Below are 15079 nucleotides of genomic sequence, written 5' to 3'. Positions count from 1 at the left end.
GCTTATTTATAACAAAGCAGTTCCTCAGTCAATGTTAGTGCTGGATTTATACAGCAATAGTCTTTTATGAATTTAATTAAAAATAACTATTTCTTCAGAAAGAAATATACTTATCAGATATATTTACTGTTGTTGTTAATTTCTTTCAAGGTACGTACAGTGCTGGAGGAGCTTATTGAGAAACTCCCTGAGGAATTTAACATGGGCGAGCTGCTCGGAAAAGCCGAGGAGAGGACTCCCTACCAGGTTGTGGCGGTGCAAGAGTGTGAGCGCATGAATCTTCTCACCCAAGAAATCAGACGTTCCCTCAATGAGCTCAGTCTGGGACTCAAGGTGAGATAATTAAAATGCAGGCAGACATTAATTATTGATCGTCTCTTGGTCTGCTTGGGAGTGGTGCTTGGCTCTGGTGTCGACACACTCCCCTCGAGACGCTGTCCTTACTTTGGTCCACGGTGTTCTTGGAAGATGAACAGATCTTTTTGTTGTCCACTTTTATTGATTTTGATTTTATTTCAAACTGTAAAGCACTTTGAGTTGCATCTATGTTGAATAATAAATATTATGCTATGCAATAAGAATCATTAACATCTACGATCCTATCCCAGCTAAGCTTTTTTGCCTAAATTATTAGTAAGATTGACTATTAATAAGACTGACTTAGACCTAGCTTTAAAAATGATAAAAAGGCACAATATGCAGGAACCGTGTGTCAAGTTTTATTGAGTCATATATGAACAACCGAATGAAAAGAGGAAGAAAACTGTGTAAAACCCTTTGTCAGGAGTTATGAGGATCTCTCAACATTAGCACCACCAATAAATCGGCTCAGTGATTTAAAGGCCACGGTGTCTATGGTACCAGCAAATGGAATCATATTTTGCCTTTACACTAAAATAAACAGGGACTAGTACAAAGGTGTGCCAGTTCATAGTGTTCATATGATTATTATTCAACTTTCATGGTTGTGCTTTGACATAAACACCCCAAGGCTTATCATCCGCGTAAAGCAGTTTGTGCCTGACGCATGTGGGTGTCAGCGAAACAGTTCCGGCACCAATGGATGAAGGACACCAATGTTGTCACATGGATTCTCTCATTATGCCTGCATGCATGAGTAGAGATTGCTGCCCCCCCCCCCCCCCCCCCCCCCTTAACATGCTGTAATGTGTCATTGAAAAATCATTTTGAATCATTTTTGTCATCCCCTCACACAAAATGAACTCCATTATATTAGAGGCAAAATTGTAGGAATATGTCAGAGGATTTTGATGCACTTTTGGTGATCAGCAAATTAAAGCTGGAAAAGCAATACCCCCAAAAATGATTGCTGTCTTTCAATGATTATTTAGGGGGAACTAACCATGACCAGTGACATGGAGAACCTCCAGAATGCTATTTTTCTGGACATGGTACCAGAGACTTGGAGCAAGCGCGCTTACCCCTCCATGTATGGCCTGACTCTGTGGTTCACTGACCTGCTAGCCCGGATCAAGGAACTGGACGTCTGGACAAGTGACTTTGTCCTACCTTGCGCAGTGTGGCTGACTGGCTTTTTCAACCCGCAGTCCTTCCTCACCGCCATCATGCAAGCCATGGCTCGCAAGTAGGGCTTTATCGGTATAACCGCTTGAGTTCTTGACTTGTTTGAAAGTGATCCCACGTTTGGGTGACAGGAACGAGTGGCCTTTGGACAGCATGAGTCTGCAATGTGACGTTACCAAGAAGAACCGTGAGGACGTAACGGCGCCACCTCGGGAAGGTGCTTATGTCCATGGACTATACATGGAAGGTGCCCGCTGGGACACACAGGTACAGCTTAAGTTGTTTATTGATTTTGCTTCACGAGTGAAGTATTTTGACATCTGCCACAAGTCATAATGGAAACAATATAGATTCCCGGTCCTCTCCAAAACAGGCTCCATGAAATTAAAAGCATAGAATTGTCAATAATGTCTTTTGCAAGATTAATAATTAAGATCTTAAGGGCTAAGGGGTCTATTGATTATTTTATTGCTCATGAGATTGCAGCGTATACTGACTAGCCGACGGCCATATGTTGAATTTACCTTTCCATGCACTTACTCGGTAAATGAAGTTGGATATTTATTCCCGTAAGGATTTCAGCATTCCATTTGCGGCTGGATTTTCTGCTTTGCATGACTCTGCTTCTCTGGGCTCTGTCTGTCTAAGCATGCTAGTATCCAGAATATGTTGCTTGGCTTTCAAGCTGCATCCCTGCAGACTTGTTAATTGGGGAATGTGCAGAGTGTGCACTTGAACATTTAGATCTCCCCTTAGTTGAGTGGTTCCTTTTTTCTTCATTAAAGTTAGAGGCGGCGGCAAATAGACTCTGCGCTCGATGACTCGGGTAGCTTCTTGTTGCTGCTCTCGTCGCTTCTCATCCACTCCCGTGCCCTCCTTATACGCGTCTCCAAAGGCCAGTCTCGCGCCAATGTCGAGGAATAGGAGAGTAAGCGCTACTCCTACAAGACAGTGTAGCAATAAAAGTCAAAGATTTATGATAAGCCTACTGATCTATATTTATGAAGTCCACCTCTTATTCAAAGGGGTATCATGCATGAAAAAAAAAAGGTAGATACTGAATTTGATGTGCTCTAAGTAAATCTGATTTGAATTCTGCTAAGGTATGGTCATACATATTATATGTGTTTTGTCCAAATTGTATTCTTTCTTGGTAAATCCAAAATCTATCCGCACACAGGATGAATTTAACGTTATAGAGATGGATAAGTAGCTCCGCCTCTGCTATGGCAAAAATTTTGTCTGACATCATAAAGATTATTTCAGATGCAACAGATGACAGGGTAACAAATACAATTATTGGACACAGATGAATGATAATAATAATAAAGCCAGATGGTCTTTGCATATTATTACATGCCCCCCCTCCTAAAAGAAAAAAAATTATAATTTGAGTGAGGTGGTATATTATGGTCGGCCATGCTTGCTTAAAGTTGTGCATCATTTCCAGATTCAATTAAGGCTTTTGTCCTTGGACTTAACCAAAGTCATGGGGATTTATACACAGGCCTGCCTGCAATCCTCTATGCATGCATGGTGAAACTTGAGTTTGTCAGCCACTAAATGTAGGAGGATTAATTAGCAAGACAGACCTCCCTGTTTCAGTGAGTGTTTTTGAGGCAGGGCATTCTGACTTTGTCTCAAACGCTGTTGACTTTCAAACGCACTTCAAGATTATGACAATGTTGTGTGCTCCGAGTGTCCCATTAGTCTGGTGTCAAACAGGATTAAGCCGACATTTAAATGCCGAAAGAAAAATAGAGAAATAGCAAGCTTCCACTGCACATGCCAATCTGCGGTCATCCTCTTGTCACCTGTCTGTCAGACCGGCTTGATTGTGGATGCCCGCCTGAAAGAGCTCACTCCCGTCATGCCAGTCATCTTCATCAGGGCCATCCCCGTGGACAAACAGGAGAACAAGAACATGTACCAGTGTCCGGTTTACAAGACCCGCCAAAGAGGGCCTACGTACGTGTGGACGTTTAACCTGAAGACCAAAGAAAAAGCATCCAAATGGACCCTGGCTGGAGTTGCTTTGCTTTTACAGATCTAGAAGGTTTCGAAAAGCTTTAGTGGCGGTGCTACAACAGGGACACGTTTCAATTGACGATGCCAATTATATTTGCTTTTGTTTTGAAAAAAAGTCAATTATATTCTGAGGTCTCAAAAAGCTTTTCCTAAAACTACCGTATTGCAAATGATTAATAGAGAAGACTCGCAATATGCTTCATTCATCAAGTGCATTCCAAATCATTAATACTGAATAGATTAGACTGGCGGTATGAGAAATTGTGAAATTCTTGTGGGGTTTTTTTTTCCCATCTTCAGCACATAAATTTGCACATTAATTGAAAGCCAATTCACTTCCTCTTGCTACATAGATACATCAATGTTGCTTGTCTTTAGCTTCCGTCACTCTTGGTGAAATTGAGATTTGTCGCTATCCAGTTTATCATCATTATTTTTGTAGTTCCAAAGATTCTTATACACCAAACAAGAAAATGCCTTTTTGTTGCTTGTGTATCTCCTCTTAGCCACATTGCATGACTGTAAATGTAGACTATAATAATAAATAAATACAATAGATACTGACACACTGTTCCGTTTCTTTTTCATCCAGAACTTGGAGCGCTTTAATCATGTATTCGAGACAGACATGGAGGTGTGAAGAGGGTGGAGCAGATGATACATGGGGGACAATCCAAGGAGAACAACTATAATACAGATTGAAGTGGCAAACTATTGACCTTCCAATTGCAGTCCAACTGACCTTTTCATAGTGTTTGTAAACAAAAGGCGCCAAGGTCCAGAAATTAGAAAGGGCTTTGAATTTGACACCTCTAAAACTCTCCCAGATAAAATGATTTCTTGGTTTGAAAAAAAATAATAACCAACTAACTATGCAGACCACAAATAACTGATACAAAGGTGTAAAATATTAGGTAAAAAGCACCCACAGGCTGCTGTTTGGGGAGTTTTAATGCTCGTGGGCGATGGGAGTCAAGGGAAACTACCAGTCTGTGTGGGCAGGTTTTCTGTAGACCGCAGTTTAAGACTTTCCTTCTTCTCTGCCCACACTTTGCAGTCCAAAAATGACAATGCTTTCTCTTTAATGCCTTCTCGGGTGAAATGGATGTTGCTGTCCACTGAGTTAATGTGTTCCGTAAACAATTCTACTTTACAGGCTTTCATCTTAACCTCTTAGAGAGAAAATAGTTCATGCCAAAGCTTAGAGAGAGAGAAATGGGGAATGGGGGGGGAAATCACCAATCTACGACATGACAAATTGAGCATCCATTTCCCACCTGTACACCAAAACCACCAAGAGACTCATTATCTCTAGATAGGTAATGTTGGATGAACTCTGTTTTTGCTAAGATTGTATTTAGTTTTGTTTCATATTATGTCTTGTTTCTGTTTTTACTTACTTTTCTAATTAATTTTGCAGAATTTTCCAGTGAATTTTAGCAGACATTTGATCCATTTTTAATACAATTTATTTTGTGTTGTTTAAGCAATATTGGAAAGATGTAAAATAGTGCCCCCGATACATGGACATCATTGACGAGTGTGGGGGTGGGGGACATCCGTATCCGTATGTGTGAGACATTTGGTGGTTGCTTGGTTACTGGTCAGTCCAGTAATAGGAATCCTTTCAAGAGACACACTGTTTATAATGGACCCTTACTAAACACAAATGTTATCTATACATGATAATGCATATTCAGCATTGTCAACGTTACGCAATATTCTCATTTCTAAAATAAAGTATGCGACCTGGACCTAAACATACTGTATAGTAAGTTTTTCTCTTTAATGTACTGTAATTGCCCTAGAGTATAAAACCTACTGACCTCAGTTCTTGAAAGCCAGTCCACCTTTTTTTTCTCTCTCGACATGTTTGATATGAATATCCTCTATGTCAGGTTGTCAAGCAATGAGCAGAGTGAGCGATGATGAGACCAGACCTGCTCGCTCGGTCGGGAGTGTCATCACTGATGATGAGTAATGAATCTTTGAATAAGGCCCAACAGCGGAAGAGTCTGACGTCGCCATGGTCAAAGAAAGAAAGTGAACGTGTCAAATTCATGTTGACATTCATTTCTCATTCGAAGTAACCTGTTTTGAGGAATCCAACGCAAACAAGTCATTTTCATAAGAAATGTTGATAAATGGCGCAATCTTGCCTCAGTTTGGATTGCTAAGTCCTTCTCCTAACTACTTCCACCCAGAAGAGTGGATTTTGACAGAACGGCTGGATTAGGCTGCAATATTGGGACAACACATGCAGTCTGGCGAGGCGAGTCACTGCCTCTGCAGACCAGCAGCGCAAGGAAGGAGCTGCTTTTGGCTGCGGCTGGTGCCGGAGGTAATTAGCTTTGACAGAGCTGATGAGTTGCTAATTAAATGTTTATCCGAATCTGGCATCTGTCGTAAAACAAATGTCTGTTAGCGGCCTACAATCAGTGGATTATCACAAAGAGCTCTGTTTGGGTGCTGCACGTGGGGAGATAAAGTGCAAGACAACAATGGATTCCGAGTACTTTCTGCCAGAAACTAGTTGACGGTAAAAACACTTCATGTTGGGAGATTCCTGTGCCTCATAATGGCACTGATTATCTTTTAGTCCACATTCAAGATGACATTCACTCAAACTCTTATATTTGGCTGTTGAAACTATTTTTTTTTTATCTTCATGCATTTAAATGTGGAATGAGCTATAATAAAATGGTGTCATAGAATAATTTTGTATAAGAGAAAACAAGCAGCAACTATAAATGGAAGTAAAGAGACTTGTCTGTCCTTTCTCTCCAGCTCCACCTACCTAATTAGGCAGCAGATGTACAAGAAGGAAGTCCTGCCCACTAAGGAACACAAACTCAAGCAACACCACGGCATTGTGCACAGGTCAGAACTTTCTTTTCATGTTTGTGTTTCAAGTATAGGCAATAAAACTGATCCTATAATGAAAAGTGGCATGTGAAATATTAAACAAGAAAGAAAAATATATGGTTGCAGTGCTAGTCAAGGTATCACAGGTGTGTCACCCTTGCTGCCTCTCCCTCCCTCCCTCCCTCCCAGCAAATAGATTCTCGGATTGAAATATTTTCATTTAAATGCTGATGGCTTGAGAATTGGAGTAGCAAGCTTATCTTTTTAGCGACACTTTGCGATGAGAGTTGTTGACCAAATCTCTCTCACACACAGATTTCCATGAATTTAAAGGAGGTTGACAATTTCACTACCCAGCGTTAAAGCTAGCTATTAAGACTGTGCTTTTTAATCCAGATTGTGTTGAACTGTTGACCTAGTTTAAACATATGTGCCCTATGTCAAGATGAAGCTGTTTGATAAAGACCAAGCTCTGGCTGTGAAATAAATGGGACTAAGTGAGTGGAGCTAACTGTCCTCAAATCAAAGACCACCTAGCTGCAGGAATTGTTTCCATTTTAAATACCTTAAATATTTGTTTTAGTTGGAAGTCACCAAGTGTTGCATACTTTTGATTTTTTCTAGGTGTCGCTGTCAAAGTGGGGAAGAAAAGCTCAAGTGTTGATTTAAATCTGAAAATATGACAGCAGATGTTGCTTTGATTTATCGACTGCAAAAGGCTGTGCTCTTAACTGTCCTCTTGCTTTATGGTCTAGTGTGAAGTCAACTCTGGATATGACAGCTGCAGAGCTGCAAGTCAACTCAACAGTTTGGAAAATGTTCTGGGGTGAGTCTGTTCCTGCCTGCTGGCAAGATGCTAAATATTGCTCTCATTCTTAATCAACCCGCTCAAACAATCCTAATTCAATATAAAGTCAATTTAATGTATAGCTTCCACAGTTGAATTGAATGACAACTGCACTTTATGTTTACTATTTTGACATTCAAGTAGACCAGTCGAGAAATGCTGTCGTGGTCCGACAATTGTGTTTGCGCTGAGCTTTATTTTAATTTAGCAACACGCCAAAATGTGCTTTTTCCCTTGACAATCATGACATGATTTTGTGGTTCAATGAAAACTAATACAGGTAATCCTTTGCAGCACATAATGTTGAGTTTAATTACTTCATGTCTTTCAGTGTGCAGCAGCCCTTATCTTTACCCTTGCTGCTCTTGTATTTCATTTTATTAGATTGCATAGTCAGTCATTTTGTTGTTGCTGCTCACTATGCTATATATTATTGATGATAAATTTCTTGCTTCTAGTATTTTGATTTGACTTTGATTCTTCAGTATACGGTATTCCAAGTTTTGAACAATCCATTCATCCATGCAGCCTAAATGCCAAATTTCACGCACTACTGTATAATACAGTATAATTAGTCTTGTTCTTTGTTATGCCAGACGAATGTTAAAGTTCACTTGAATTATAGGAGACCTATATGACTTGTGTCTGCGCTTCTCATTTCAACTAAAACAATTTAATAAGCTATTCCGAGGGCACTGACGGGAGAGGAAGGGCATGAATCCCACTTCTATGTTGAGGCATGACATTTTCATGCTACTAGGAAAGGTCAAGAGCAGGAAGTTTTGGTTAGTATAGCTTGTAAAAATAATAGCCTTAAGTCATTAATAATCTACACTATTTTTTTGTAGTACATTTAATAATGATATTGAATTACTTTGTCAACTGATATAAACTAATTTAAAACCCACAAATGATGCTCGCACATCCCATTGTCATCCCGCAAATAAAAATAAACAGTCCTGAAGTAACAATATTGAATGTTTAAAAAAATATGAATGTTTATTTGTCCCTATGAGCATTATAATCCATTTTCATAATGTTCAACATCGGTGATGTCAATGGAACACGGTACACATCCAAGTATGAACAGTGTTTTTTGTATTTTTTTTTTAATCGTCGTCACACAATCGTTCCTTTCTCCCTACAAACAGTTTTGCAAAGACACACACAATATAGTATATTTTTTTTCCTGTCAAATACTTGTTGAAGTGGGTTTCTAATCTGAACTCACAAAACAGTGATCATTTGTAGTTGTTCTTTTTAAGAATCCATTGAAAACAGACACTCTAATACGAAGTCCATTCAGTTCAGATCTATCCAGGATAATGTTTATATTATAGCTTATTTACAATCATCTACTTGAAGCAAAAGAAACCAAAGTATATCATTGTCATGGTTCACTTGCAAAGAAATGCTAGCCATCACTAAAAACTCTGAAATCATATAATTATTATTCTATCATGATTGTGCTTTGTAACCCACATAACCACTTCAATTTTGGAAATGGAACATCTGTTAGAGGCACCTGAAAGTGCGTGCACATTTCAGATGCTTTTCACTTATGAGTAGGACAGGGTGCACATTGTTTTATTTATTTATTTATATATTTATAGGTTCATCCAAGCTCATCATCTGTGTTGTACATCAGAAATCAAGGAGGAATTTGGCCCGTGGGTTTCACTGTGCAAAGCCCTTTGTGATTTGCCCCAAGTGTTCAGAGATGTTGTCGATTGGCTGGACAAAGAGGGTCAGTCGAGACTTGAGAATGTGGCCAGGGCCTGTACATGGATAAGAGAATGAAGATGGAGGGCGCTCTAGTATTCGGCACATGAAAGTGAGAATTTTGCCAAATTAAAATACTCTGAATGCAGTGTACAGTGTAGCTCGTTTTACCGGTCTCTCACGTTAAGCTAGTGAATGTTCTTGGTCCTGGAACATGGGTCAAAGTAAAGTGAAGTCCTACTCGAAGAGAGTAGTGAGCACACCGGCCTACCAAGGCCGGTTGTGTTTTTGTCTGTGCGGTTCAGGCACTCCTTGGTTGCCATTACACAGTCACCTCAGTCTTGCTTCCTGTGCGGTAGTGCTGTGGATGTTGTTGCTGTTGCTGCTGTTGCTGCTGCTGCTGCTGTTGCTGCTGCTGCTGGTGATGCTGCGGGGCGTAGTGGAGCTGCTCCACAGTGTGAGTCCGTCTGGCGGCAAACGCCTGCCGCTTGGATACAGTCTGGTTCATTGCTAAAGTGTTGGAGTGCGGGGCCGCCGCCGCCGCCGCCACCGCTTGAGTTCCACCACCGCCGTTGTTCGAGGCACTGGGATGGGAGTGCATTTTGGTCATCTTGTAGCGATCCATAAGAGGCGTGGTGGGTATGAAGACGTCCGTGTGCGAGATGGCACGCGACATGGACTTGTCGCTTCCGTAAAACTCACCGGAGATACTGCTGACCATGCCACGCTTCAGCGACAACATCAGCTTGTCCGGCGAGAGCAGAGGATCCTGGGATAGAAGGCGGTCTTGTGAGTACAGGCGATCTTGTGAGTAGAGTCGTTCTTGAGAGTAGTGGCGGTCTTTTGAATAGAGGTGTTCCTGGGAGAGAAGTCGGTCCTTGGAGTACATGCGGTCTTTGGTGTACAGGCGGTCTTGGGAAGTATGGCGGTCCTGCGGAAGAAGGCGCTCCTGGGATCGAAGACGTTCGGCGGACAGCAGCTGCTCGTCCGACAGAATCCGGCCTCCGTAAGGGGACATCCCGTTCGAGGATGTGTTGTAATCCTGTTGCGGGGCTCTCTGCGGGGAGAGGACCCGATCTTGGGACATGGCTCTCTGGACTCGTCGGGGCCTTTGTCGTTGCTGGGACTGCTGTTGAGAGGACTGTGACTGGGGAGTTGCCTGCATGATGGAAGACTGTGGAAGCTGACTCTGAAGCTGCTGTTGTTCCCGATGCTGCAATAAAGGGAGCAGAGCGGAGCAGAGCAGACAAATGGAAATTGTTAATCACGGGCTCTCGGTACTTAGTCGTGTCCTCATTGCCTGCACTATTATTACTGCTTGTATGTAGTGATTTTTATATAGTCAAATGGAAATTACAAACATTACTAGGGTGTGTTATTAATTCTATAATTGCTCTTTCCTAATTGCAATGCAGTGGATAAATGTCAGCTGGTGGGAATTCTGTAATATCATTATCGAACAAAGAAATATTGGAATATAACACTTTTTCTGGCTTCAAAGGTACTCAAAGCGCTTTAACAGCATCAGGAGAAATCGGCGGGGTACTATCTTAGTCGAGATTTTTTTTTTAATTTGGTTTGCACCAATCTAGATCAAAGTGCATTGCTTGATGGAATCCCAGATGTTGTTGTTTCGCACAGACCGGCACTGTTACGACTACTAAATGCTTATTTGTTGCAGAAAACCAAGGTTAAGCCAGCATAGTAGTCAAGCCTCTTGCGTACTTTGGTTTACGGCCAAAAATGAGCACTTATTTACTCACCTGGTCTTGAGTGATTTTGAGAACATGCAAGGGAAGAGTGCCTCTCGCTGCCAGGTCAGGCAGGTGTCTCTTCCGAGTGTAGTAGTCCTCAACGTCTTTATCTGCTGCAGAGGAAATGAGGAAGGATAAAACAGATGCAAGAGGAGATTTAGAGGAAAATCTCTTGTTTCAATGCACGGGAAGAATGCAGCTGGAAAAGCACTACGGCTTTCAGGGAACAGGTCATTGAGTACAATGTGAAAGAAGAGACACAATTGCAGTCAGATGATATGACATGCCAGGCACATAATATCCACATGTCCAGATTGGGAAGCCGACGGTGCAGGAGGCAATGGCTGTGGGGGCGGAATTCTCAAAGGTCACATAAAAGGAGATTCATACATTGTCATATCACATAGACACGTGGCATCCAGTACATGCTAAACAGCAGAGTGACACCGTACAATGAAGTATGTATTCTTCAATGTCGTTCTTTTCCCTTGTTTTTGATGGATCATCTGTACATAAGTGTAACATGCATTGAGATTGGAATATTTTTCCAGAAAGCACTGGAGCACCAACATGCCACATGAAACCATGCAAACAAGTGCAATTTATATACAGTATCGTTTTCTGATTATTAGGGATGGCTGAGTGCCGATACCGAGTGATCTTATTTTAACATGCTGCTGATGCTAGCCAACAATACTTGGGTAGCATAGCGATCTGAAAAAAGTGGTAGCAAACCTCTTTTATTATCATCATTATTATTCAACATTTCTACATCAAATAAATAAACAAAATGTCAGTGTTGTTTCCGAGCGCTGACACAAATGGCGCGTAGTGAAAGGTAGGGTGTAATTTAAAAAGGGAGCAAGCATTAGCCTTATTGAGAATTCATACACGACCTTTTCAGTCGGAGCTATATACAGTATGTGAGGTGTTGTTTATGCCACCTGTCAAGGCTACTCACCGCCAAAATCCCCTTCTGCGGCCTGTCCCGCCTTCTTCCCCAAAATAAACGTTCTTTTCTCGAGAATAATGTACGCGTTGCGCACTCTTATTACCATCTAGTGTAATCATTTGTAATATACAGGTATATTGCCTCTATTTCTCATTTTGGTACTTTATATGATTAAGCCTTCTTACATTTGTTTCTTTTATTATATCCCAACACTGAAAACATCTCGATCATTTCAGCACAATTCAAGTAGTGTGACATGAAAGCAACTGGAAAACCTCCTGGCCTTTTGCCGACAACTCAAGAAGCATACCTTATGTTTTTAATCACCTGCTTTAAAGGCACTGTGGATATTTTAGTATATTTGTAAGGAAGTGGATTTTGCTACCTTGTCATTTTGCTAAACAAGTGAGCCATATGGAGTGAGACCTGAAGGCATTGGAGACGGCTCCCCTCACATTGATTGGGAGCCAGAAGTAAAAATGAGGCAGGAATGATGAAATTACACAAGCCTTAAGGAAAAGTGGCGTTCCACTTCAAAAATGGCATGAGATGAGGCGACCACATTGTATTCCAGAAATCCAGCAAAGCAGCGCAAAATCAATACAGAGCTGAGACATCTTAAATGTTCGATTAGAGCGCAGAAGTTGACCGGAGAAAGAAGAGAATGAGTTGTTGTTTTTTTGGAGATACACAAGCGGATTAAACTGACTCCCTCTAAATTTGAAATTCTTTCAAGGTCACAAATGGCTGACATGAACATAAGCTCTCTATGCCAAGTTTATTTACAGGGCTCACAAAAATCAAACCAAATAGAGTATAGAGAGAGATAAAATCGGAACAATAGCGGGACAGTGAACCAGGAACGTGCAAATCAATGATGTCTTTTCTTTTGACACTTGACAATAGCCCAGAAAAAGTTTCTCAAGGTCTCACCAAGGCACAAAAATCATGCATGACATCAGGGAGGCCTACTCTTGCATTAGTGCTGTGAACTTGGACCTACTCAGTTTCTTCAAAGACGAGAAGCGGCTGAGGTCGGCTTTGATGGCCGCCTCGTAGGAGGGCGGCAGGTGGGACAGACTCTGGAAGGAGCGTGAAAAAGACAGGTCGTAGGGCTCCGTCTGCGAGGTCAGGATGCCACTTATCCGATTGTTGTCTAGAGACACGTACATACATATACAGACACATGGGAGGGAGGCAGGGAGGAAAAAAGAAATGGGCTGTACCGGCTTCTCCTTTCCGACCTTCTCCCCGTTTAAAATGAGTCAAAGCACGATGAGACCGACCACAGGCAACCACTATGGAAGACCACCCGCTGAGACAAAAAAGCAAAGATTGAAGCTGGAGTTCTTAGTCCTACAAATATTTCCTGGAGGCAGATTTGCTGTGAACTGTTCCCTGGCGTGAATATTTCAAATCCATGGTTGGAACCCCCAGAGCAGAGGAAGTGCATATGGTATATTTATTTTGGCTGGATGTTGCAACCAGTTATGACAAAGAATACCTCTCTTGGAATTTGAAGTACCTGAGTCATTTTAAATCGACACAAATACTCTGAAGTAACTTGTGATCCAATTTAGTTCAAAACAATTGGTAAATTAACTGAGTTGCTTTTTAAAATAATAGAAATCAGTAGAGTAACTGGCACCAGTGTCAATTTGCTACTTTAAAATGAATCGGCACCACGTTGGATGCTTAAAAAAATTGGATACACAAAAAGAAAAACTTTTGTCATGTGACTATTGGCCAACACATGAAGACGCATTTTACTGGAGATAGGACAGAAAACAGACCGCTGCAGAAAACTCTTAAGAGGTTTGCATGTGTGTGTTTGCAACACCATTGGGATATGTGAATGTCTTCCCAGGGAACTCAACATAAACATACAGAAATAAAAACTGTAGAATTCATAAAACAATCAATACAAACTCTTGATAATATAAATCCATATATTAAGAGAAAATTCAGAGCCCCACCTAAGTGTGTCAAAATTCATTTTAAAATCATCTTCAAAGAAGGCGGAAATAAGACAATTTTCTAAGAACTTGGACTCAACGAGGAATAGTTTTGTTGATTTGATGGAGCTGGAGTGACAGCATGGCTCAAACCTTGTGTGGCTATCTCGGCTCAGCACCTGCCTTCACCGTCGACTTATTCAAGGGAGCTGCTTCCACTTAATCACTAAATTGAAGTGAATCTGCCTTGGGGAATGACTGCAGCTTTAAAAACTCCAACTCGGGGTCACACTGTACCAATATCAAGGACTGACTTGACAAGTGTCAGGGTTTGACAGGAAAGACTAATGTCCAACAGATTGGGAAAAGGAAAACAGACCGAGACAAGACCACAAACAACAGATGCGCGCGCTCGCTCGGAAAGTGACCTCGCTCGTGACAGTCGCTACAGGAACGCCTGCTCGGGCTGAATGGCGTGCGCTATGATGGCGGCCGGGAAGAGCAACAGGGTTACTTTCATCTACGGCACGTCTTGGCAATCCTCCTCGTGTCTCCCATCCGCTGCAGACTTCCACGCTCTGTCAGTTTTATCTATCCAACCATGCTGCCACCCACTTTTGCTCCTTAATTCTTTCTTGTGCGTTTACAAGGCCCCCACTCTCATTTCCTCACTGGCTCCAGCTCTATCTGGTTCTCCCATATGAGTGAGTCTGCGGTGCGGTGCGGAGCTGCAGTCATGGGTGCGGCCCCACACCAGCCTCCAATGAACAGATAAAAATACAGCTTTGGTAAGTGCTGCATGATGGAGGACGGGGAGGAAGAGAGCAAGACATTGAAGATAAGCAAAGCTTCAAAAAAAAAAAAAAAAAAGAATGATGACGAGAAAAAATAGAATGAAATGAGGAGGAAAGCTTGAGCACCGACGGCAGGAGGGCAACAACAGGGGGTCCCGGGAGCCGGAAGGACCGTGAAGGATGTGTGTGGACTGCATCAATAAGGGATGATTTGACTCGGGCTGCTCTATAGGGTTCTCTATTTTAAAGCTAATGTCATCACGGACGCAAGATGTAGTGACGGGCTCAAAAAGTTGGACTTGACCTTTGAAGACTGATACTTATTGTATTTGGCTACTGTTTTAAAATCCCAGATCATTTTGATATATTAATTACTTTCAAGTACAGTAAAAGGAGTAGAATCCTCTATACATTTTAATATACAAAAAGTATTGCAACTTTTTTTTACAATTATTTTTGTTGACTATACAAACCACTAATATAGTACGTTAACTGCATCAAATAGTGATGATGCTTATTAAAAATGTATGTACTCATTTTTATTAGTTTAGCTTTTTGGACTACAGACTACTAAATTCAGTATGACTTATTTTTGCCGTTGCCATATTTTTAGTTCC

The 15079-nt window shown here is 41.4% G+C and overlaps 3 protein-coding genes across 14 annotated transcripts in view; 2 read left to right on the top strand and 1 right to left on the bottom strand.

The window, feature by feature from the left end:
- The window catches only part of dnah9 (dynein, axonemal, heavy chain 9), a 64565-nt gene extending 60428 nt beyond the window's left edge, over positions 1 to 4137 (top strand). Inside the window, 4 exon segments of the mRNA XM_049759658.2 lie at positions 151 to 333; positions 1353 to 1606; positions 1677 to 1812; positions 3371 to 4137. Coding sequence (XP_049615615.1) covers positions 151 to 333; positions 1353 to 1606; positions 1677 to 1812; positions 3371 to 3598 — 801 coding nt within the window. The 3' untranslated portion in view covers positions 3599 to 4137.
- Positions 4138 to 5540: 1403 nt separating this feature from the next.
- LOC125991598 (transmembrane protein 238) overlaps positions 5541 to 15079 on the top strand; it is a 68789-nt gene continuing 59250 nt past the window's right edge. The window contains exons 1-3 of one of the 3 annotated variants that reach the window (XM_049759655.2): positions 5541 to 5914; positions 6361 to 6453; positions 7194 to 7264. In XM_049759655.2, coding sequence (XP_049615612.1) covers positions 6386 to 6453; positions 7194 to 7264 — 139 coding nt within the window. In that variant the 5' untranslated portion in view covers positions 5541 to 5914; positions 6361 to 6385. Of the gene's footprint in view, positions 5915 to 6352; positions 6454 to 7062; positions 7265 to 15079 lie in introns of those variants that run through there. The other 2 variants (XM_049759654.2, XM_049759653.2) reach the window with 2 other exon arrangements.
- The window catches only part of LOC125991594 (protein shisa-6), a 37529-nt gene continuing 30708 nt past the window's right edge, over positions 8259 to 15079 (bottom strand). For 6 of the 10 annotated variants that reach the window (XM_049759640.2, XM_049759641.2, XM_049759645.2 and 3 more), the window contains 2 exons: positions 10771 to 10874; positions 8259 to 10220 (listed from right to left, as the gene is read on the bottom strand). In XM_049759640.2, the coding sequence (XP_049615597.1) occupies positions 9330 to 10220; positions 10771 to 10874 (995 nt within the window). In that variant the 3' untranslated portion in view covers positions 8259 to 9329. Of the gene's footprint in view, positions 10221 to 10770; positions 10875 to 12716; positions 12870 to 15079 lie in introns of all 10 variants that reach the window. The other 4 variants (XM_049759634.2, XM_049759637.2, XM_049759639.2 and 1 more) reach the window with 1 other exon arrangement.

The sequence above is a fragment of the Syngnathus scovelli genome, chromosome 21 (assembly GCF_024217435.2).
Source record: "Syngnathus scovelli strain Florida chromosome 21, RoL_Ssco_1.2, whole genome shotgun sequence".
Classification (NCBI taxonomy): domain Eukaryota; kingdom Metazoa; phylum Chordata; class Actinopteri; order Syngnathiformes; family Syngnathidae; genus Syngnathus; species Syngnathus scovelli.
The sequence above is the reverse complement of the archived record's forward strand: the minus strand, read 5'-3'. Positions and strand labels throughout refer to the sequence as shown.